Genomic DNA, 22,355 nt, shown 5'->3' with positions numbered 1-22,355 from the left:
CCTTGTGGCAGACGGCCTATCCGTTTCAGATGAGTGTGTCCTGATAATCAGCTGTGTCTGCCAGGGACCTGGTGATACGATATGACATCACCATGCAGTGCCCAGGTGTCGATATAGTACACCGCTGGGAGGAAAGTGGTGCTTATAGTGCCAGGGTTGTGGGTTCAATTCCCACAGGTCCACTACAAAAAAGATATGAGAATATATGCACTCACTGCTGTTAAGTTGCTCTGAATATGAGCATGTGCTAAGAGATGTAAACAGAGTCCTGTCCATACCGGACCCTGCCTTTTCTGTATTATGTGGTGTTTGATGTTCTGTGTGGAGCCTGGCAACACAAGGAGCTGCTCGTGGCAGCAGCGCTAATGGGCAGCCTGCTGAAATCCTAAATCCCAAAGCGGTTGGGATGTTATGAACTGCCCTGGTTCTGTGACTGAAGTCAGAGGCTGTTTGCTTCGTTCCTAGAAGACAAAACAAGACATTGGATTTTGCCAGTTATCTGTGCACGGAGGCATAAAAATATAACACCATTACTTTTGTTGTTAATCAGCTTCTTACCCAATGACAATGGTCGTTTGTCTGTTTCGGGTGCGCATGAGGCCAGGATGTGAATGGTAAGATCAGAACCCTCGTCACCTAAGCCTTTCGCACGTAGCAATAGTTTCTCTTGCCAACTGTCAAATTGCTGTGGGGTGGTGGATCTAATTGCAGCGTGGCAGTATGAATGCAGGTATGCAGGACCCAAACTCTGAGTGTTATAAACCAATCTGTGGGGATGGACCGGAACATAATTCTGTTGGCTGGTTTGTCTATTTCATGGTAAAGTGCTTAGGAGGAGCCCCCCCTGCGGTTCGCCTGATCCGTATAAATGTAAGCGATGCTTCGGGTGAACCTTCCCTCTCTGGAACAGCAGGCAACACGGCGGTAATGGACTGTCGGATGCCTCTGACAAGACCTGCTGTTTCCTACAATCCGGGGATATTCGGACGGGAAAGAATATCTGTATCTCGATTTAATTGACTGGATCACCATGAGAACGATAAATTGAATTGAACGATAAGTTTGTGACAGGGATGTGCATTTCAATCATCTTTTTGATATTGCCATTTGATCTTCTGCTTTGAAGTTTGTAGAGTTTCATTGCGCTGTTGGCAGTCATCCGTGTATAGGCTATTCCAGCGTTATGCCTGTCGTAACAAAGGAAACATTTGGTTTTTTGGACAAATTATGGTAATTCTAAACAAAACAAATGTTAAATTAAATTCACAAGCTTTTTGGTGTTCAAAATATGTCAGCAGAAGTCATAGGACTTTATGTAATGCACATATATTTGTCCTTAACCAGTTTTTTGTAAATCTTTTTCACCAGTTTGTTGTAGACTCAATATAAGTATTGGAAAAATATGTGGAAATCAGAAAGACATTTGATCACCTCGAAGACATTTGATCGCAACAACACCTGTACAGTGTGATTCCTAAGTATTCGAAGAGAGAACTTAAAGGTTGGGATCCTCCACTTGTATTCAAGGGTATTTGCTCATGCATGGTCATGATTCAATAACTCAACTAAATGTATAGGGGCCTGAATAATTGTGAAGAGGTCTGTATGTACAGCTCCGGAAGAAATTTAGAGGCCACTGCACCTTTTTCTTTCCTTTCCAAAAAAGTCGAAAAGAAAGGTTTTGAGTGAGGAACTGAAGGGTTCAAATCAAGAGACCACTGCAAATTGAACACTCCTGTTCCTCACTCAAAACTTTCCTTTTCAACTTTTTTGGAAAGGAGAGAAAAAGGTGCATTGGCCTCTTAATTTTTTCCGGAGCTGTATATTATTTTGTATTTTTATTTTAACTTATTATTTTAAATTGGCACACATTTTTTCAACCAAGTTTTCACTTTGATTGCTGGCAAAACGCACTCTACCTCAGCTTTAATTCTGTTTGCTTTCCTTGGATCGAGCCACTCGGCTTATAATACCGTAATGAACAGCATAAGCATAATTTCCCCAATACATGTCTCTGGTGCTGCATTAAAAACCACACGGTTGTGCCTGGAAGACAGTGTGCCACCGCAGGGCTTTGAGAGGACACAGTGGCTGCCCATGTCACACTCTCATCACTGTCTTCTCTCCTCTGCTGGTTTGGTGCTCCACCAGGCCCAGACACATTTGATCATTAAAGGTAGGTTGTAAAGTCAAACAGGGAGAAGTCGTGCAGTCCCATTATCAACGGATGACTCTTGGGGAGTTTAAGAGGCTTTGTTTTTACCCAGCACTGGGACTCCGCTAGTTAGTCTAGAACAAACAAACCAGCATGACCCAGTTTGGGCTGTGTGAGATCCTGATACACGGCGGTGGTGGGGAGGCAGTTGGCAGCGTCACAACGACACGCGGGGAAATGAAACTCCTCCGTTCCAGCGTGAACGGGGGGGGGGGGGGACTCCAAGTCATGTCAGCGGTGTTCTGGTGTCAGGTCTGCGCCACGGCTCTGTTCTGCCGTCTCGCCCCTTCAACAGAGGACCGTGAGCCTTAGAACTTAGAATGTGCTTTGTGTGCTTGTGTTTTTTTTGTGGAGACAGTTGGGATCATTGTGCTGCTGAATGCGTGTTATGCTGTAGGCTAGGCTATGCGAGTCTGGGCCGGGAAGTATCACCTCCTAATGTCTGTCTGTCAGAGAAAAAAAAAGCAGCGACTCTGGAATGGTGCACGAAAGGTCTGGGGTGGAGGGCAGAACGAGTAGAATAGGACAGCGCTACAGACAAATGTTTTAATTAGCTCTAATGTCTTTACGTCTGACCTTTGCGTGTTCTCTCAACACCGCAGAACCAGAAACCAGAACACACCAACCAACTCCACAACCGTTTTTTACTGTGTGTGTGTGTGTGTGTCTCAGAGGTGTGCTTTGACAAATTCCCACTAATGGTTTCATGATAATGAGGATGCCTGGAGAATTGTGGTCTCAACTAAACCTTATTGAAAGGTTGCATCAGTAGCAGAGATGGTAGGTGGGATCCAGGCTGTTGCCTGGTGACAGGTGAAATAGGGCCGGAACAGGACTGACAGGTACTGGGGGACTGACAGTTACTGACAGGTAGTGGAGGATTGACAGGTACTGACAGGTAATGGAGGACTGACGGGTACTGACAGGTACTGGGGGACTGACGGGTACTGACAGGTAATGGAGGACTGACGGGTACTGACAGGTAAGGGAGGACTGACAGGTAATGGAGAACTGACAGGTGCTGACAGGTAATGGAGGACTGATTCATTTTCCTTCTCGACACACTGACCCAACGCTCTTAACTTCGAGGCAATCTGTCATCTTTTTCTGGTTCAGTAGGACAACCCCATTTCCAAAAAAGTGCAAGATGCAAATAAAAACAGAATGCAATGATGTACAAATCATTATCCCTATATTTAATTGGCAGTAGTACAGAGATAATATATCAAATGTGGAAACTGAAAAAATGATTTTGTCTTTGGAAAAATACATGCCCATTTGGAATTTGATGCCAGGAACGTGCTTCAAGAAAGTTGGGATGGTGGCATGTTTACCACTGGGTTGCATCACTTCTTCATATAACAATACTCTGTAAGCGTTTGGGAGCTGAGGAGAACAGTTGCTGTAGTTTTGAACGTGAAATATATTCCCATTCTTGCTTGATACAGGATTTCTGCTGCTCTACAGTTTGGGGTCTCGTTTGTGGTATTTTTTGTTTCATAATGCGCCAAATGTTTTCATTGGGTGACAGGTCTGGACTGCAGGCAGGCTAGTTTAGCACTTAGACGTTTTTACTACAGAGCCATGCTGTTGTAATGCATGCAGAATGTGGTTCGTCATTGTCTTGCTGAACAAGCTCTTCCCTGAAAAAGATGTTGTCTGGATGGCCGCATATGTTGCTTCAAAACCTGCATATACCTGCAACTTATTTGGAAACAGGGCTGTACATCTTTTATGCTTGAGGGGAGCAAATGTAGGATTTTATAATGCTCTATATACCTGGCACTGGCCTGCATTTTGATCTGCGACCATTTTGTCTTCTGCTGTACAATAAAGAGAACCCTGACTTACTGAATATGGCCGGTGTTGATAGCAAATGAAGTGATTTGTGTGACTGTGTCTTTCAGAAGGCTGATGCAGGCATTGTGTAATATCCTCCGCTTTGAGCTTCAACCTGCAATAGTAATTAATCCAAAGTCTCTTCTCCTGTAGTCAAGGCTGGTAGGAATTATCTGAATCCAAACCCCTGCCAAGTCTGATCCCATCTGAATGATTAAACAACCGACCAACGCTCCCAGTCAGATTGTGCTTGTGGTTTTGTTAGCGGCACCGAATGATTTATGGCGACAATGCTCAGTTGCTGTGGCAATGACGAAGGAGAAGTGATTCTATTTCCATGCTCGTGAGGGAAAAAGACCCAATTTCCGTGGTGTGCAACATCCTCAACACAAATAGGGCAAATAATGAGTAAGTGAAGGGGGCACCTACACACCCAGTGTGGATCGTACAGCCAGCGCCTCAGATAGAGTCTGCATTCAAATTCTATGGCACTCTGGAGAGGAGAGTGCAGGCCTCTCCAGCCACTTGTGAGGGATGTCTCATGGGAAATCTAATGTGTTTGGAGAGGCTCCCTATTATCTCCGGGCGGTGTGTGTGTGGGGGGTGGAGGTTGAAGTGGCCCATGGTGCAGGGACTCTGGATGGGGCTACCGTCCTCTCTCTACCTTATACAGTGGATATAAAAAGTCTACACACCCAGGTTCTTGTGATGTAAAAGAATGAGACAAAGATAAATCATATCAGAACATTTCCACCTTTAATGTGACCTATAACGTGAACTATTAAATTGAAAAACAAATTGAAATCTTTGAGGGGGGAAAATAAAAACAAAAAAACTCACTATAATCAGGTTGCGTAAGAGTGCAAACTAATACTTTGTTGAGGCACCTTTTGATTTTAGTACAGCACTCAGTCTTTTTGGGTATTAGTATGGCACATCTTGACGTGGCAATATTTGCCCGCTCTTTTTTGCAAAAGCCCTCCAAATCTGTCAGATTGCGAGGACATCTCCTGTGCACAGCCCTCTTCAGATCACCCCACAGATGTTCAATTGGATTCAGGTCTGGGCTCTGGCTGGGCCATTCCAAAACGTTAATCTTCTTCTGGTGAAGCCATGCTTTTGTGGATTTGGATGTGTGCTTTGGGTCGTTGTCGTGCTGAAAGGTTCCTCTTCACCTTTCTAACAGACACCATAAGGTTTTGTGCCAAAATTGCATTGTATTTGTTCATAATTCCCTCCACCCTGACTAAGGCCCCGGGTTCCAGCTAAATAAAAAACAGCCCCAAAGCATGATGTTGCCACCACCATGCTTCACTGTGGGTATGGTGTTCTTTGGGTGATGTGCAGTGTTGTTTTGGCGCCAAACATACCTTTTGGAATTATGGCCAAAAAGTTCAACCTTGGTTTCATCAGACCATAACACATTTTCCCACATGTTTTGAGGGTTTGTTTTTGCAAACTTCAGCTGGGCTTGGATGTTTTTCTTTGTAAGAAAAGCTTCGGTCTTGCCACCTTACCCCGTAGCCGATTTATATGAAGAATACGGGAGATTGTTGTCACATTTAGCACACAGCCAGTACTTGCCAGAAATTCTTGCAATTCCTTTAATGTTGCTGTAGGCCTCTTGGAAGCCTCCCTGACCCGTTTTCTTCTCATCTTTTCATCAATTTTGGAGGGATGTCCAGTTCTTGGTAATTTCTCTGTTGTGCTATATTTTCTCCACTTGATGATGACTGTCTTCACTGTGTTCCATGGTATATCTAATGCTTTGGAAGTTATTTTGTACCCTTCTCCTGACTGATATCTTTCAACAATGAGATCCCTCTGATTCTTTGGAAGCTCTCTGCAGACCATGGCTTTTGCTCTGAGATGCAACTAAGAAAATGTCAGGAACATCCAGCTGAACTTTATTTGTGATTGATCAGTCACTTTAAATGATTGCAGGTGTGTAATGACTTCTATTTAACATGAGTTTTAATGTGATTGGTTAATTCTGAACACACCCACATCCCCAGTTATAACAGGGTGTGCATACTTATGCAACCAGGTTATTGTAAGGTTTTTATTTTAAATTTTTCTCCCTCGAAGATTTCAGTTTGTTTTTCAATTGAATTGTTCTCATTATAGGTCACATTAAAAGTGGAAAAAGGTTTTACATGATTTATCTTGGTCTCATTCTTTTACATCACAAGAACCTGGCATTTTAACAGGGGTGTGTTGAAGTTTTTTATCCACTTTACATCAATACAGGTGCTCCTCGCAAAAGCCTCTCGTCCGGGTGGGAGCCAACCTGTGCGCTTTACGATGGCGCTGGTTTACTAGATCGAAGCAATTTGGACCGAAATAGTTTCTCATCGTCCTGTACCACTTGGTCATGTCATCATGATATTCTTTATTGTCGTCGTTGTCAACATCATATGATAATTGTCACTGTGTCACTGGAGTTGTTCTGGCCAGTGACAGGTGCAAAACAAATGGTGGTGAACAATGCTTTGACAAGCCAAAGCCTACAAAATAATAATTTGACAAATTTGACAACAAATAGTTATTTTTGTCTGAAAACAACAACGAAGTATTTTACACACTCAAACCAAGTCATTTTCAGCGTGTGGTGCTTTTTCCCTCCACATTTGACTGAACGTTTGACAGGTAGAAATGGGTAAAACAAAAAGGGGGATTAGTAATCACTGGGGCTCACCTATGTTACGCCTGAGGCTGAGCTCAAGACTGCCACAGCTGGACTGCTTCCATGCCTCCAATTCTGTGGCTTCTCTGAAAGTAAAAATACTTCCATCTATTTCCGTTTGGGGGAGAATTGCACCGTGGCAGTGTGTGTATTTCACCAGAATCTCTGCAGAAGGTCAACTGTCTAGAATTGCTTGAGGCACACCTGAGCATCCGTGCAGGGTCTAGAGATACCTCAGCCTAAAGTTGAGTACAGACAAAGACCACCTCGAATCATACAAAATAATGTATTGAAAACAAGTAAAAAAATAACACACATCGAGAGGTTAATGCCTCCCTCCATTGCCAAATAAAGGAACCTGTACTCCCACTCCGCAAGCTATTGTACCTAATTCTCACATTGAAATAGCTAGATTTAGCTCAATTAAAAATGAGTTACTAGTCAAATAGTCAAACTATGAGTCACTCGGCTCCCACACAGAGGCTCTCTTTTGGTCTGATTCCCTAACCAGCCAGTTGTCTGTCTGTCTGACTGACTGTTCATCCCTGCCTCCTCAGCCTGTCTCAGTCCCCACTACACCCAAGTCTACCACCTCCACCTTTACCCACTGGCCTCCCTCTTCCCATCTCTCATATCCTCCCCCATAATGGCCCTTCCTTCCTCTTCCCTATCCAGCCAATTTGCTCATTCCTCACCTGCCCCCCCCCATTCTTTTGTTCTGTTTACCTGGCCGGCTGCCCAGTTCTCTATGCTCTACCTCCCAGGTACGCAACCTGGCAGATGCTTTCCTTTTGTCCTCCTCCGTCTGTCCTCTACCTGCTGCACTAGGCCCTAACTCTTCCCATCATGGCTCCCTGGCTTCCAAACAGCCACAAGTAAACCAACCGGCTCCGCGGGTGTGCGTCCTGTGCCAGGCGTTGCGTGTCTGCCCGAATGCTGGTATCACCGCTCTGTTCTCAAATTCACACTTAGACCCATATAAATCCCTTTGTTATCAGACAGATTGAAGACAATGGGACCAAATGGGAGTATGGGGATTGCTGTGGTCAGCTTTTTTCTTTTTGTTGAGCTCCTCCTTTGGCCCCTGAATGGGGCTTCACAGGCTGATGAGCTGTTACCTGTAGCCCCACTGACCATGGCTTCACAGGCTGATGAGCTGTTACCTGTAGCCCCACTGACCATGGCTTCACAGGCTGATGAGCAGTTACCTGTAGCCCCACTGACCATGGCTTCACAGGCTGATGAGCTGTTACCTGTAGCCCCACTGACCATGGCTTCACAGGCTGATGAGCTGTTACCTGTAACCCCACTGACCATGGCTTCACAGGCTGATGAGCTGTTACCTGTAGCCCCACTGACCATGGCTTCACAGGCTGATGAGCTGTTACCTGTAGCCCCACTGACCATGGCTTCACAGGCTGATGAGCTGTTACCTGTAGCCCCACTGACCATGGCTTCACAGGCTGATGAGCTGTTACCTGTAGCCCCACTGACCATGGCTTCACAGGCTGATGAGCTGTTACCTGTAGCCCCACTGACCATGGCTTCACAGGCTGATGAGCTGTTACCTGTAGCCCCACTGACCATGGCTTCACAGGCTGATGAGCTGTTACCTGTAGCCCCACTGACCATGGCTTCACAGGCTGATGAGCTGTTACCTGTAACCCCACTGACCATGGCTTCACAGGCTGATGAGCTGTTACCTGTAACCCCACAGGCCGGGGCCACATGCCCATTGTCCGGTTCCCTCTTCTGAGTGAACTGTTTCTGAAATTCTTCTGTCTTCTCATGTAGTTTACATGAATTACTATATGCCGCGCCGTGATGTGCTCACATGTTCTGGTTATTGACAAGACGTCTGAGGGATCAGATGGATGCGGTTTTCTGCGAAATCGTAGTGGTAAGCAGGTCTCAAGTAATTGTTGTGGTAATTTTATATTCAGACCCTGTCTCTCGTTTAAGTTGTGCAGCCTGAAACCATACTGTAGCCCTTTTATCTCTGCCTTTGATGTTGTTGTTTTTTTCTTAGTCAGCTCTGACCTATCCTTAGTCACACTCCGTCACTCCATCCACATCTCTCGGCCCTGAGGCTCCACCATGAGTTGGTCCTGGACGGAACAGCAGGGATCCTCCAGTTGTCCTATCAGAGAGGGTTGGCCTCTGTCTCTCTCTCTGTCTGTTGTTAATTGGTTTATTATTGTCAGTCCAAAGCAGTGGCAGTGCATAGCCCACCACTTACCATGATGAGGCCTTGGTGAGTCTAAATACTGCTGGCAATCAATGCCCAGAGCAGTGATTCCTCTTAACATGTAAACACTTCAAATTAAACCTTATTAAAGGTATTGATCTGCCCACAGCAACAAGCTCGGTCAGCGGAATTAAGAGAAAATATTCAAAAGGTTCCTAGTTATTAAGTTATTGATCTTTTTGTTGTTGTTGTTGACTGTAAACATTTAAACTTACAAAAATGGGCTTATGGTAGTGGTGTGAAATGGTGATAATGAGGTGATAATGTTGATGGAGGTGGTGAGGATGAGGATGGTGGTGATGTTGTGTATATAGTGATGCTGAGGATGATGATACGCATCATCACCAATTCACATCATTGTTTCATTATGGTGTAGTTGATACTTGATGGTGGTTTTGGTCATGATGGTGGTGGTGATGATGACGAGGAGGATAGTGATGATGGTGATTAGCTTGTTGATTTTGGTGATGGTTATGATGTTGGTAGATGTGGGGATGATGATGATGGTGGTGGGGAAGATGATGATGGTGGTGGGGAAGATGATGGTGGTGGTGGTGGGGATGATGATGGTGGTGGTGGGGATGATGATGGTGGAGATGATGATGGTGGTGGTGGTGGGGATGATGATGATGATGGTGGTGGGGATGATGATGATGGTGATGGTGGGGATGATGATGATGGTGGTGGTGATGGGGATGATGGTGGTGGTGGGGATGATGGTGGTGGTGGGGATGATGGTGGTGGTGGTGGGGATGGTGGTGGTGGTGGGGATGATGGTGGTGGAGGGGATGATGATGATGGTGGTGGTGGGGATGATGGTTGTGGTGGTGGTGGGGATGATGGTTGTGGTGGGGATGATGATGATGATATTATGTTTTTGGTGGTGGTGTTGATGATTTTGGTGGGATGATGGTGGGGATGGTGGTCGTGTTGGTGATGATGATGATGATATGTTTTTGGTGGTGGTGTTGATGATTTTGGTGGGAAGATGGTGGGGATGATGGTCGTGTTGGGGATGATGATGATGATATGTTTTTGGTGGTGGTGTTGATGATTTTGGTGGGATGATGATGTTGGTGGTGAGGGATGATGATGAAGATGTTGATGTCGCTGATGATGATTGCGGTGGTGATGTGATGCCTTCTAGCTATGATTCTGTATCTCGCTCCTCACCAGGGGGTCATAAAATAACCTATGAAGTGATCATGAGTCTGAGACATGGTGAAGCTCCCCAGCCTCTTCCTGCTGAGGCTGCCTGCTGGTTGTATGTGTGTGGGAGGGTGTGTGTGTGTGGGAGGGTGTGTGTGTAAGTGTGTGTGTGGGAGGGTGTGTGTGTTGGAGGGTGTGTGTGTGTGTAAGTGTGTGTGTGTATGTGTGTGTGTGTGTGGGAGGGTGTGTGTGTTGGAGGGTGTGTGTGTGTGTGTAAGTGTGTGTGTGTGTGTGGGAGGGTGTGTGTGTGGGAAGGTGTGTGGGAGGGTGGGTTTTAGGTCCCCATGAGGCAAAAGTCAATTTCCGGCTCAGGGTTTAGGTTTAGGGTCAAACTTACAATTCATTTTAGAGTTAGAATTGGGGGTTCTTCAAGGTCCTGGCGTTGTTGGTTAAGTTTAGGGTTAAGGTTAGGCATTACATGTAGGTAAAATTTAGGCGTAGATGTTACTTTATTGAGGTTAGGGTTATGGTTATGTTTAGATTAGGGTTAAGTTAGGGTTAGGGTACGGGTTAGGGTTAGGTTTAGGGTTAAGATTAGGGCAAGGGAGCATGCAATTTCTATTTTCTGGTCCCCATGGGGATAGCCATACAAATTTTGAGGGTGTGTGTGTGGGAGGGTGTGTGTGTGTTTGTGGGAGGGTGTGTTCTTACTTTGTTTTGACAGTGTAGGCAGTCAGTCGTTGATTGTGTTGATTGGGGTCTGTGTATCTCTTTAACCTCAGCAGAAGATGTGGAAGGGGACAGCTCAATCAAACTCTGTGGATCTCCCATTCTGTGTGAATTATGTGAAAGCTTTTTTGATTTATTTCTTACAGTTGCTTTAGCAACCGCATGATTCTCACTGTCAGTGTGAAGACCACATGTCAGTGTGTTTTTCAAATGAGTACTGAAGGGACCTTTCCTTAAGACAAAACGCAGGACTTAAACCAACATTTGAGAACTTTTCCGTCCATTCCATATTTTTAACCCCCCCAGCCCAAAATCACAAGATGTCCTATTCAGAGCTATTGCCTTGCCTCATCACAACAACTTCTCAGCATATTCAGAAGAGTCAAAATCTCGCCAGGCCGTTCTGCTTCCCATGACATTCTGCTGGGAGGAGAATGCATTGCTCGGCAAACAGCCACGATTGAGCTTGGAGTTACCCTGCTGTCCACAAGGAGTCACCACAGCTTGACTATACATTTACAGGACATTTGCAGTTTAGTGAATAAGCCCAGACAATCTCATCCATAGAGACGTACAGTTAGAATATAGTTACTACATTATACGCTGTTTACAGTTGTGTGTGCATGCTTTTGCAAGAGTGTGTATGTGAGTGTGAGCTTATGTGACTGCTTCTTCCCTAAATAGTTCTTCCATAGTTTGGAGCTGTGATTTGTCATTGTCTTGTTGTAGGAGGAAACGGGCTCCAATCAAGCACAGTCCATAGGCAAATTGGAGTGATAGCCTTCCTTCAAGATCACCTTTACCCTGTGCAAAACCCTTGCTTTTTCCACCACCAAAGCACCCCCAGACCATCACATTACCTCCACCATGCTTGACAGATGGCATCATGCCCTCCTACAGCATCTTTTCTTTTGGTCTGCGTCTCACTAATGTTGTTCTTTGTCTGCTCTGTTGACATTGTGACTGGTGTTTTGAGGGTACTGTTTAATGACACAGTTTGTGCTGTTCTGTAGTACACAGCATTGTATGAGATCTTTAGTTTCTTGGCAATTTCTCGCATGGAATAGTCTTCATTTCTCAGAGAATAGACAAATGAGTTTCAGAAGAAAGTTATTTGTTTCGGCCATTTTGAGCCAGTAATCGAACCGACAATTGCTCATTCCCATGTTCAGGACCCTGGGTCTTAACAGCTCCCTTTGCATCTGGATCCTGGACTTTCTAACGAGCAGACCCCAGGTGGTGAGACTGGGCAACCTCACCTCCTCTGCACTGACCCTGAGCATCGGAGTCCCTCAGGGCTGCATACTCAGTCCCCTCCTGCACTCCCTGTTCACGCATGACTGTGTGGCCACACACAGCTCCAATGTCATCCTTAAGTTTGTGGCCAACACCGCCATCCTGGTTCTCATCTCCAACAATGATGAGACTGAATACAGAGAGGAGGTAAGTGACTTGGCAACATGGTGCCAGGACAACAACCTCTCTCTCAATGCAAGTCTAAGGAGATGATCATGGACTTCAGGGAGTGGCAGAGGGGGGTCACGCCCTCATACACATTGATGGAGTTGAAGTAGAGTTCCTTGATGTGTTCATCAAAGATGACCTCACCTGGTCCAGGCAAGCAGACTTCTATGTACATTCATGTATATTAGTACATTTTACCGTATCCATTTATAGGCACTACAACACTTATATTTATAATATTTAAGATTCCTATTCATACAGTCCATATTCCTTTTTGCCGGACAGCGTAGGCAGAGCCGACCTAGAAGAGTGAATGTCTCTTACTGACTGACTGACTGACTGTCAGTCATCAGGTTCCGTATTCGACTCCCGTCTCAGTCAAAACACATTATGCCTGAGGATTTGTTCAGGACAGACAAAAACTTAGCTGGCTACAAACTTCATTATCTACATTATAGGAAGCTTAAAACAAAGCAGTTCTGGAGGATATTAGGATTTGTTCAGGATAGACAAACACTTCGCTGGCTACACGATTCTCTCGTCTTTTCACTTGACGAAAAACTAAGTTGCTGTCACCTATATTGATAGATACTGTATCAATGTAATTCATGAATGGCTAATTTGCTGTTAAAACGACCAGTGGCAAAAGCTATTATTTGTGCTTTTATATTTCTTAATGCCAATTTCTTGCCATGTCAAAAGAGTATCACTGTTCACTGTTATGTTATTCAGTGCATCTGACAAATAAATATACTTAGACTTTGACATTGATGCTCCAGATACTCGACTACTCTATAGAAGGACAGTTTCATGGCATCTTTAATCAGCATCAACATTTGTCATTTGTACTAACATCATTCCAAAAGTGTTTACTAAAGATCAATAATTTCTTAAAATTATCAACTTGGATTAGCAAACAATGTGCAATTGGAACACAGGACTGATGGTTGCTGATAATGGGCCTCTGTACGCCTGTGTAGATATTCCATAAAAAATCATTTCTGATCAATTTAATGTTGTTTTAATGGATGAAAAAATGCTTTTCTTTTGAAAACAAAGACATTTTTAAGTGACGCCAAACTTTTGAACAATAGTGTAATACCAGACACATTTAAAATGGCTATTTCATTCAAACTTCTCACTCCTGTTACTTTTATTCAGTCTTGTTACCCTTCTTATGATAGGACTGAAAGTAACAGGCCTGGGTTTTTAGCATAGCATTCACAAATATATTAAATGTAGCCGCATGGCATCAGTGATAGTATCATGAGATCACTTAGCCCATTCCAATGGTTTGCCAAAACTATCTTTAACAGAAAAAACGTAATGACATCTAAGATATAATGTCGGTGACTGTGACTGGACATTAAGATTGACATTCTCAGTCATACTTACAATATGATAAAAAAAGAGTGTGAGAACCAACTTTTGATTCTCCCGTGGCCTTCAGCAGACTCTAATGATGCTACTTCCAGTTGTGACTTGTGGAATATCCCACATTTTTATAAGGGGGATTGTGTCAGGGTAACAGGACTGAGTGAAAACCTGGGGACATTAAATCTTTTTATGATGTATTTCTGGTGAGAATTTTTATTTTATTCCTAAATTAGAAATAGTCACACAATAATAATAATAATTTAAAATTATATTTCTGAAGGATTCTAGTCATTAATGGTGTAGGGTAGTGTTAGAGAGTGGTGACGGACTGAAATCAAATTTTTATTAAGGTTTTACATGATGTATCATCATATTGCAATTAGGACAAAGTGCAGGACACTTTGCTTGATAATCCAATGTATTAAACAGATACTTTTCATACATATTTATGGATGTAACGGCCTGGGGATGGAAAAGGTCTATGATTCGGCGGAAAAGCCCATGTGCACGTTACATTGACGGGCCTGTCTTCACACTGCCCCCCCCCTCCCTGCCCCCCACCCCCCCACCCCCCCCGCTGTCGTCCGTAACAGGTGTGCGCCTCGACCTGAGCCAGTTCATTCGGAGCAGCAGCGCCGGTCGCCGTGGAGATGGACATGAAGGAGCGGCGGCACCGCTCCCTGACCCGGGGACGCAGCAGGAAGGATTTCCCCCACGCCACGGCTTCCCCAGAGCCCGAGGAGTGTCGCGTCGCCACACAGGCGTCGTACAGCTCCAGCGAAACGCTCAAGGCCTACGACACACACCTGCGCTACGGGGGCTGTGTGGCGGAGCTGGTTCACCGCGAACATGAGGAGTACGTTCGTCAAGGTGAGCGCCCACAAAACACAGTAGAATAAAGGAGGCGAGCTCGGTACCTCTGACCCTGGCAGTCTCTGTTTCGCTTCTTTAATTGAACACACGTGAAAGGGGTAGCAAGGTCGTGACCGCGTTCAAGTCCACGCTTGACTCTGTCTGTGTGACTAGTACACTCGTTAATGGATGCCTGGTTTTGGGATGCAATCGTTTCCATGGCAATGTGGAATGTTCCACACATTCGCCCGTGAGGTGAGCTTCACATGTCTGCTTTTTCCCTTTTGTCCACATTCCTCCCATTTCACAGGGTTTCCCAATATTAGATTATTATATACAGTGCCGGAAGGAATGAAGAGACCACTGCTCCTTTTTCTTTCCTTTCCAAAAAAGTCGAAAAGGAAGGTTTTGAGTGGGGAACAGAAGGGTTAAAATTAAGAGACCACTGCACATTGAATGCTTCTGTTCCTCACTCAAACTTTCCTTTTCATCTTTTGGGAAAGAAAAAGGTGCAGTGTTCTCTTAATTTTTTCCAGAGCTGTAAATACACAGGGGTCTTTAGAAAGTATTCAGACCCCTTCACTTTCTCCACATTGTTACGTTATATACTTAATGTATTATTGGTCAGTGTATAAACAAGACTCCATAATGACAAAGTGAAAACATGTTTTTAGAACTTTGTGCCAATATATTGAAATATAGAAATGTTTATCTCATGCATGCAAATTCTGACCCTTTGCAGAAGGCAGTGATTCTGGCTTTGAGCTTTAACTCTGAACTTTGAGCTTTAACTCTCCCAGCCCCTGTAGCTGAGAAGCATCCCTTCAACATGATGCTCCCACCGCCATTCTTCACTATAGGTATGGTATGAGCCACATGATGAGCTGTACCTTCTTTTTGACAGTAGTGTTTGGCATTCAAGCGTAATAGCTTGATTTTGGTCTCATGAGACCAGAATTTTTTCCTCTGGCTCTCAGAATCCTTTAGGTGGCATGTCAAATGCCTTTTACTCAGGAGTACCTTCTGCTCTACCATTAAGGCCTGATTATTAGAATACTGCAGAGATAGTTGCCTTTCTCCACCAAGAAGCTTTGTTACAGTAACCAGATCTAGAGAGACTCTTGGTGGTTCCAAAATTCTTCGAATTTCACAGTGATGAAGCCTAATGTGCCCCTGGGAACTTACAGTGCTTTAGCAGTTTCATTAAAGAAACTGCATTGAAAGAATTGTATCTCTCAGGTCTACGGAGAGTTCCTTGTACTTCACGGTTAGTTTTTTGTTAGGACATGCCCTGTGAAGTGTAGGACCTTATATAGACGTGTGTGCATTTTTAAATCATGTCCAATAAATGTAATTTCCCAAAGGTGGACAGTCAGGTTCAATCAATGATTGATCAATGCCCAGCTCAGATGTATCTGGGCTTCATTTGTGGTGTCGTGGATCTGAATACTGGTACATGAGATATTTCAGCATTTCGTTTTCAATAAATTGGCACCAATGTCTAGAAACGTGTTCTTGCTTTGTTGTTGTGGGGTATTTTCTGAGGATTGATTGCAAGAAATATTTGTAATTAATAATAAACAATATACAATTAACACAACACCATTTGGAGAAGGCGAAGGGGTCTTGCTTGAATGATGACATTGGAATGACGATACTATTATAGAAAATATATTATTTAACAAAATGAAGTACATGTAATAAGAAAATATGACGTTATTGTATGAAAACAAGAATACCATGTTTGAGTGGGTCTGTGCTCCGAGATGCTAAGCTAACATATACTTGCCAGTATTTCAGTAAAGGGACACACCCACAATCGATGTCATTAAGCGTGGGGTTTTTTTTTCCCCAAAGGAGAGTGGAGGAGGAGTTTAGGGATATTCTCAGTTAATAGAACTGGTCCAACCTCACTTTGCTTGTATACAGGGTCTTCCTTCAGGGGGTTGGAAAGCAATGACCCCGAAAAGCTCCCTCTCTTTGAATATTCACTAAATATCTGCTCCTTTATTCAATTTCACAGGATAATAAACCTGTGGGGAAACAGTAGCCAGGGAGGCTTAATGTCCCACGTCAAATTGTCAATTAAAACCTGAGTGACAGATGTGCTGCCTAGATCGAATCCAGACTGAAGCCCATTAATGTTAATTTGAGGATGAAGCCGTGACGACAGGTTGTGCCTGCCTCTGTGTTGTTTGCCTCTGTGTTGTTTGCCTCTGTGTTGCCTGCCTCTGTGTTGCCTGCCTCTGTGTTGCTTGCCTCTGTGTTGCCTGCCTCTGTGTTGCCTGCCTCTGTGTTGCCTGCCTCTGTGTTGCCTGCCTCTGTGTTGCTTGCCTCTGTGTTGCCTGCCTCTGTGTTGTTTGCCTCTGACATGGCGGCGTGTGCACACCGCCGTAGCGTTCGCTGCGGTTCGTTTTGATCAAACACGTATCTGTTGGGCTCACGGTCAGAGTGGCCAGACATATTACCATCTGGGAGGAGAGATAAGCTACGGTACATTAGAGGTTCCCTGCTCCAGTCCTCAAGTACCCCGACAGAACACTTTTTGTACTTGGTCACGCGCACTTCTGTGCACTACTTTGAGTGCAATGTCAGTGTATACACTTTTCGGGGGAGGGAGGATCAAAAGCATTCACGTTATGGTGTGCTGAGCTTTGTATTTGTTCAGTATTGTTGCGGAAATAATCGTACTGGTTGCTGCTCATTATCGATTGTAAAATCTAAATTGATTCACTGTAATGCATTTCTAAACCTACCATATTAGCGCTGTCCTACTAACTCTGTAATAAATATTCTGAAATTCTGAAGTGATATAATCAATAAAAAAAAGTCTGGCATTTCTCCATGTGGTGTTGAATGGACGCAGACCTGCATTACTGTATGCACAGACCTGCATTACTGTATGGACGCAGAGCTGCATTACTGTATGGACGCAGAGCTGCATTACTGTATGCACAGACCTGCATTACTGTATGGACGCAGAGCTGCATTACTGTATGCACAGACCTTCATTACTGTATTGACGCAGAGCTGCATTACTGTATGCACAGACCTGCATTACTGTATTGACGCAGAGCTGCAATACTGTATGGACGCAGAGCTGCATTACTGTATGGACGCAGAGCTGCATTACTTTATTCACAGACCTTCATTACTGTATGGACGCAGAACTGCATTTCTGTATGGACACAGAGCTGCATTACTGTATGCACAGACCTGCATTACTGTATGCACAGACCTGCATTACTGTATGGACGCAGAGCTGCATTACTGTATGCACAGACCTGCATTACTGTATGCACAGACCTGCATTACTGTATGGACGCAGAGCTGAATTACTGTATGCACAGACCTTCATTACTGTATGCACAGACCTTCATTAGTGTATGCACAGACCTTCATTACTGTATGGACGCAGAGCTGCATTACTGTATGGACGCAGAGCTGCATTACTGTATGGATGCGGAGCTGCATCACTGTATGGACGCAGAGCTGCAATACTGTATGGACGCAGAGCTGCAATACTGTATGGACGCAGAGCTGCATTACAGTATACACAGAACTGTATTACTGTATGGACGCAGAGCTGCATTACTATATACACAGAACTGCATTACTGTATGGACGCAGAGCTGCATTACTGTATACACAGACCTGCATTACTGTATGGACGCAGAGCTGCATTACTATATACACAGAACTGCATTACTGTATACACAGAACTGCATTATTCTGCACACAGAACTGCATTACTCTGCACACAGAACTGCATTACTCTGCACACAGAACTGCATTACTCTGCACATAACATTTTATTATTTCTTCATTATTTTTTATTCATTCATACCCTTTATTTCAGTGTCTCCCTCTTTCACCTATATTTTTCTCTTTCTTTCTTTCGGTTTCCCCTATTTTGTTCTCTCTCTTGTTCTCGGTTTCTTTCTCTCACTCTTTCTGTCCCTCGCTTTGTCTCTCGCACTCTCTCTCTAATTGTTCAGCTGCCCTGGGAGAGGAGCTCAGATTGAGGTTCAAAGGAATAACAAAGACAAGCGTCAGCATGCAGGAAGGAGTCTCTGGGTTGAATAAGCAGCTCTGTAGAAACCCACTGAGGATACTAAACAGTCTGCCTACTTCACCTGAAGCCATGGTTCACCTTGTCCTCACCTCACCCTCTCAAAAACTACACATAATTTTACTCTCATTTTACATTTCACATTTGAGTTATTTGGCAGACATTGTTTTCCAGTGTGACTCACACCTTAATATAAAGGATTTTCCATGGGGAGTTGGCTGAAGTGTCAATAAATGCAGATAATCTGATGAAACAGGAGAGAGAGAGAAAGACAGGAAGAGGGAGAGAGGAAGTCCAAAAAGAGAGAGGATGCCTCGGAAGTTTCAACACAACCACTCAATTCCGATTTCAGGAACTTTCTGGTGCCACCTGATCCAAAAGGCCTCTGAGGGAGATACCCTCCCATTACTCCACTCACCTCTTCTCTGCTTTCTGGTGCCACCTGATCCAAAAGGCCTCTGAGGGAGATACCCTCCCATTGTTCCACTCACCTCTTCTCTGTTTTCTGGTGCCACCTGATCCAAAATGCCTCTGAGGGAGATACCCTCCCATTGCTCCACTCACCTGTTCTCTGGCAGGAAATGTAGGTCATCAGTCACCATGATGAATTAGGACGTAAACGTGTCTGCGTGCTGCTTGAACTCTGCAGTCAGGTTTCAGGGGTGTGTGTGTATGTGTGTGTGTGTGTGTGTGTGTGTGTGAGCTCGGCCCCAGCCTCATCCATATGGTGGGGGATATCAGGTAGACCTGGGGAGGCTGGTAATGGCCCCGGGCTGATGAGAATGCACGCCGTCTCAGACGCTGAAAGCCGAGCCAAGCGCTCCCCCAAGAGCAGTTTGGCTCCGCGCAACATCTGGTGTCGTGCACTTCCTCTCCCCGGTTCGGCCATTACCAAAACATGGCTCTGCCCCAAGCACAGCAGCGATGTCGTTTAGCCCATTCTCATTCGCCCGCAATGTTTGCCCTGGGCCGTAATGTGTGTGTGTGTGTTGTTATCCAGGACGATGTGTACATGTGAGGACCTAAAGTACCCATAAAGATATTAAAACCTGGAAAATCTGTTCCCCGCAAGTTGTATTTAGCAGCTGCTCACTAGGAACATATCAGGCTTTAGCGGATCAATTTTGGAAAAAGGTATAATTGGGCATAGTTTAAGGATAGGGGTTACTTTTAGGTTTAGGCATTGTGGTGTAGATGCTAGTAGTTAGGTATATAGCTAGTGGATAGGGAATGTGGACGTCTGAATTTCAGGGGTCGTATTCACAAAACATCTTAAGGCAAAAAGTAACTCCTAACTTGCGGATAAAACAAAAAGGGCATGTCAGTCCTAACTTCAGGACTCCTACATTTTTGGCCAAAGAGAATTTCACAAAGCATTTTAGTGCTAAAACCAGCTCCTAAATCTGTGTAAAGTTAGGAGCAGTCATGAGAACTCTTAGGTCAAATCACAAACAGTCCCAAAACGGCTGCTGCCGACAATTCGCCTCGTAATCAGGTTGACGTTTTAGAAACATTTAATGATACTGAGATTTTAACAAGATATCGCCTTAATCGCGAGGGTATAGTGATCATCGTAGAGCTGACTAACAAACAGAAACATCCCAATAACATCGGACATCAAGGCTGTGACATCTCTACGCTGCTTGGCCACAGGGAAAATGTTGCTATGCAGCACAGATGAACTACATACAGTGGGGCAAAAAGGTATTTAGTCAGCCACCAATTGTGCAAGTTCTCCCACTTAAAAAGATGAGAGAGGCCTGTAATTTTCATCATAGGTACACTTCATCTATGAGAGACAAAATTAGGATTCCTTGGTAAAATAAGTATTTGGTCAATAACAAAAGTTCATCTCAATACTTTGTTGTATACCATTTGTTGGCAATGACAGAGGTCAAATGTTTTCTGTAAGTCTTCACAAGGTTTTCACACACTGTTGCTGGTATTTTGGCCCATTCCTCCATGCAGATCTCCTCTAAAGCAGTGATGTTTTAGGGATCATTGTCATGCTGAAAGACCCAGCCATGTTTCATTTATAACATTTTTGAAATGTGCGTTTTTCTGGATTTTTTTGTTGTTATTCTGCCTCTCTCTGTTCAAATAAACCTACTATTAAAGACTGATAATTTATTTGTCAGTGGGCAAACGTACAATACTGTACTGGACAGTGAAATCTGTGTATACTGTACTGACCTAAATCCAGGGAAATCTGTGTATACTGTACAGGCCTAAATCCAGTGAAATCTGTGTATACTGTACAGGCCTAAATCCAGTGAAATCTGTGCATACTGTACAGGACAGTGAAATCTGTGTATACTGTACAAGCCAAAATAAAGTCAAATCTGTGCATACTATGAAGGCCTCAATACATTGAAATCTGTATATACTGTACAGGACAGTGAAATCTGTATATACTGTACAGGCCTAAATACAGTGACATCTGTGTATACTGTACTGACCTAAATCCAGTGAAATCTGTGTATACTGTACAGGCCTAAATCCAGTGAAATCTGTGCATACTGTACAGGACAGTGAAATCTGTGTATACTGTACAAGCCTAAATAAAGTCTAATCTGTGCATACTATGAAGGCCTCAATACATTGAAATCTGTATATACTGTACAGGACAGTGAAATCTGTATATACTGTACAGGCCTAAATACATTGACATCTGTGTATACTGTACTGACCTAAATCCAGTGAAATCTGTATATACTGTACAGGCCTAAATACAGTGACATCTGTGTATACGGTACAGGCCTTAATACAGTGAAATCTGTATACTCTGTGCAGGCCTCAATATAATAAAATCTGTGTACTCTGTACAGGCCTCAATACAGTGAATTGTCTGTATATTTTACAGGCATAAAGACAGCAAAATGTGTGTAAACTGTACAGGCCTCAATACCGTGAAATCTGTGCATACTGTACATGCCTAAATCCAGTGAATTCTGTGCATACTGTACATGCCTAAATCCAGTGAAATCTGTGCATACTGTACGGGCTTCAATACAATGAAATTGTACCAGCCCCCGAAAAAATTTCACATTGACATATTAAATAATTATGTTAAAAAGTACATTTATCTTTGTAATGAAACAAAATAAAAAAATCATAAATACAGAGGTGCCAGACAATTATTTGTGAATGTTGTTAAAGTTTAAGTTTATGTTGAGGCATCCACCTGTAGAAGTAGCACAAGTTGTTGTACAATACATTGCTATATTTGGACTGAAGCCACCCACTAGGAAGAAACTTTGGAAGAAACCTTTTAGAGGAATCGTTATCTGAGGGGTATCGGCAGGGGAATTATGGAGAACATACCCATGATCAACAGGGTAGACTCTAAGCCAGAATGCCTCACTTGTGGGTTTGAGTCCCCCCCATCGAGACAAGCAAGACTAATGCGTTTATTAAGCCGTGATAGAATAGAACTTAATGTACAGTGTTTTTCTATACATTACATGAGTGTGGTTATTAGGCCCTGTAGCCCAGGGCCTTCAAAACCTCTCCTCTGGGACTCCCTGCCGTTACATGTATTTTAAATTATCCCGGAGCTGCTAGCACACCTGCATTCAAATCATCAACTAATCATCAGGCACCTGATTAGTGAATCAGATGTGCTGGTTTTGAGCAACAATCCAATTTTCAAATGTCTGTTTTGTATGTTAATTGCATGTGGATGTATGTTAAAAGCACGTGGATGTACTTTAAATGCATGTGG

At 43.8% G+C, this 22,355-nt stretch overlaps 1 protein-coding gene across 4 annotated transcripts in view; it reads left to right on the top strand.

Moving 5' to 3' along the window:
* si:ch211-12m10.1 (teneurin-2) overlaps positions 1-22,355 on the top strand; it is a 259,810-nt gene that overhangs the window by 52,571 nt on the left and 184,884 nt on the right. For all 4 annotated transcript variants that reach the window (XM_029120920.2, XM_034293165.1, XM_034293167.1 and 1 more), the window contains one exon: positions 14,301-14,577. In XM_029120920.2, the coding sequence (XP_028976753.2) occupies positions 14,358-14,577 (220 nt within the window). In that variant the 5' untranslated portion in view covers positions 14,301-14,357. The remainder of the gene's footprint in view (positions 1-14,300; positions 14,578-22,355) is intronic.

Source organism: Esox lucius, chromosome 7, assembly GCF_011004845.1.
Source record: "Esox lucius isolate fEsoLuc1 chromosome 7, fEsoLuc1.pri, whole genome shotgun sequence".
In the NCBI taxonomy this organism is placed as follows: Eukaryota; Metazoa; Chordata; class Actinopteri; order Esociformes; family Esocidae; genus Esox; species Esox lucius.
The sequence above is the reverse complement of the archived record's forward strand: the minus strand, read 5'-3'. Positions and strand labels throughout refer to the sequence as shown.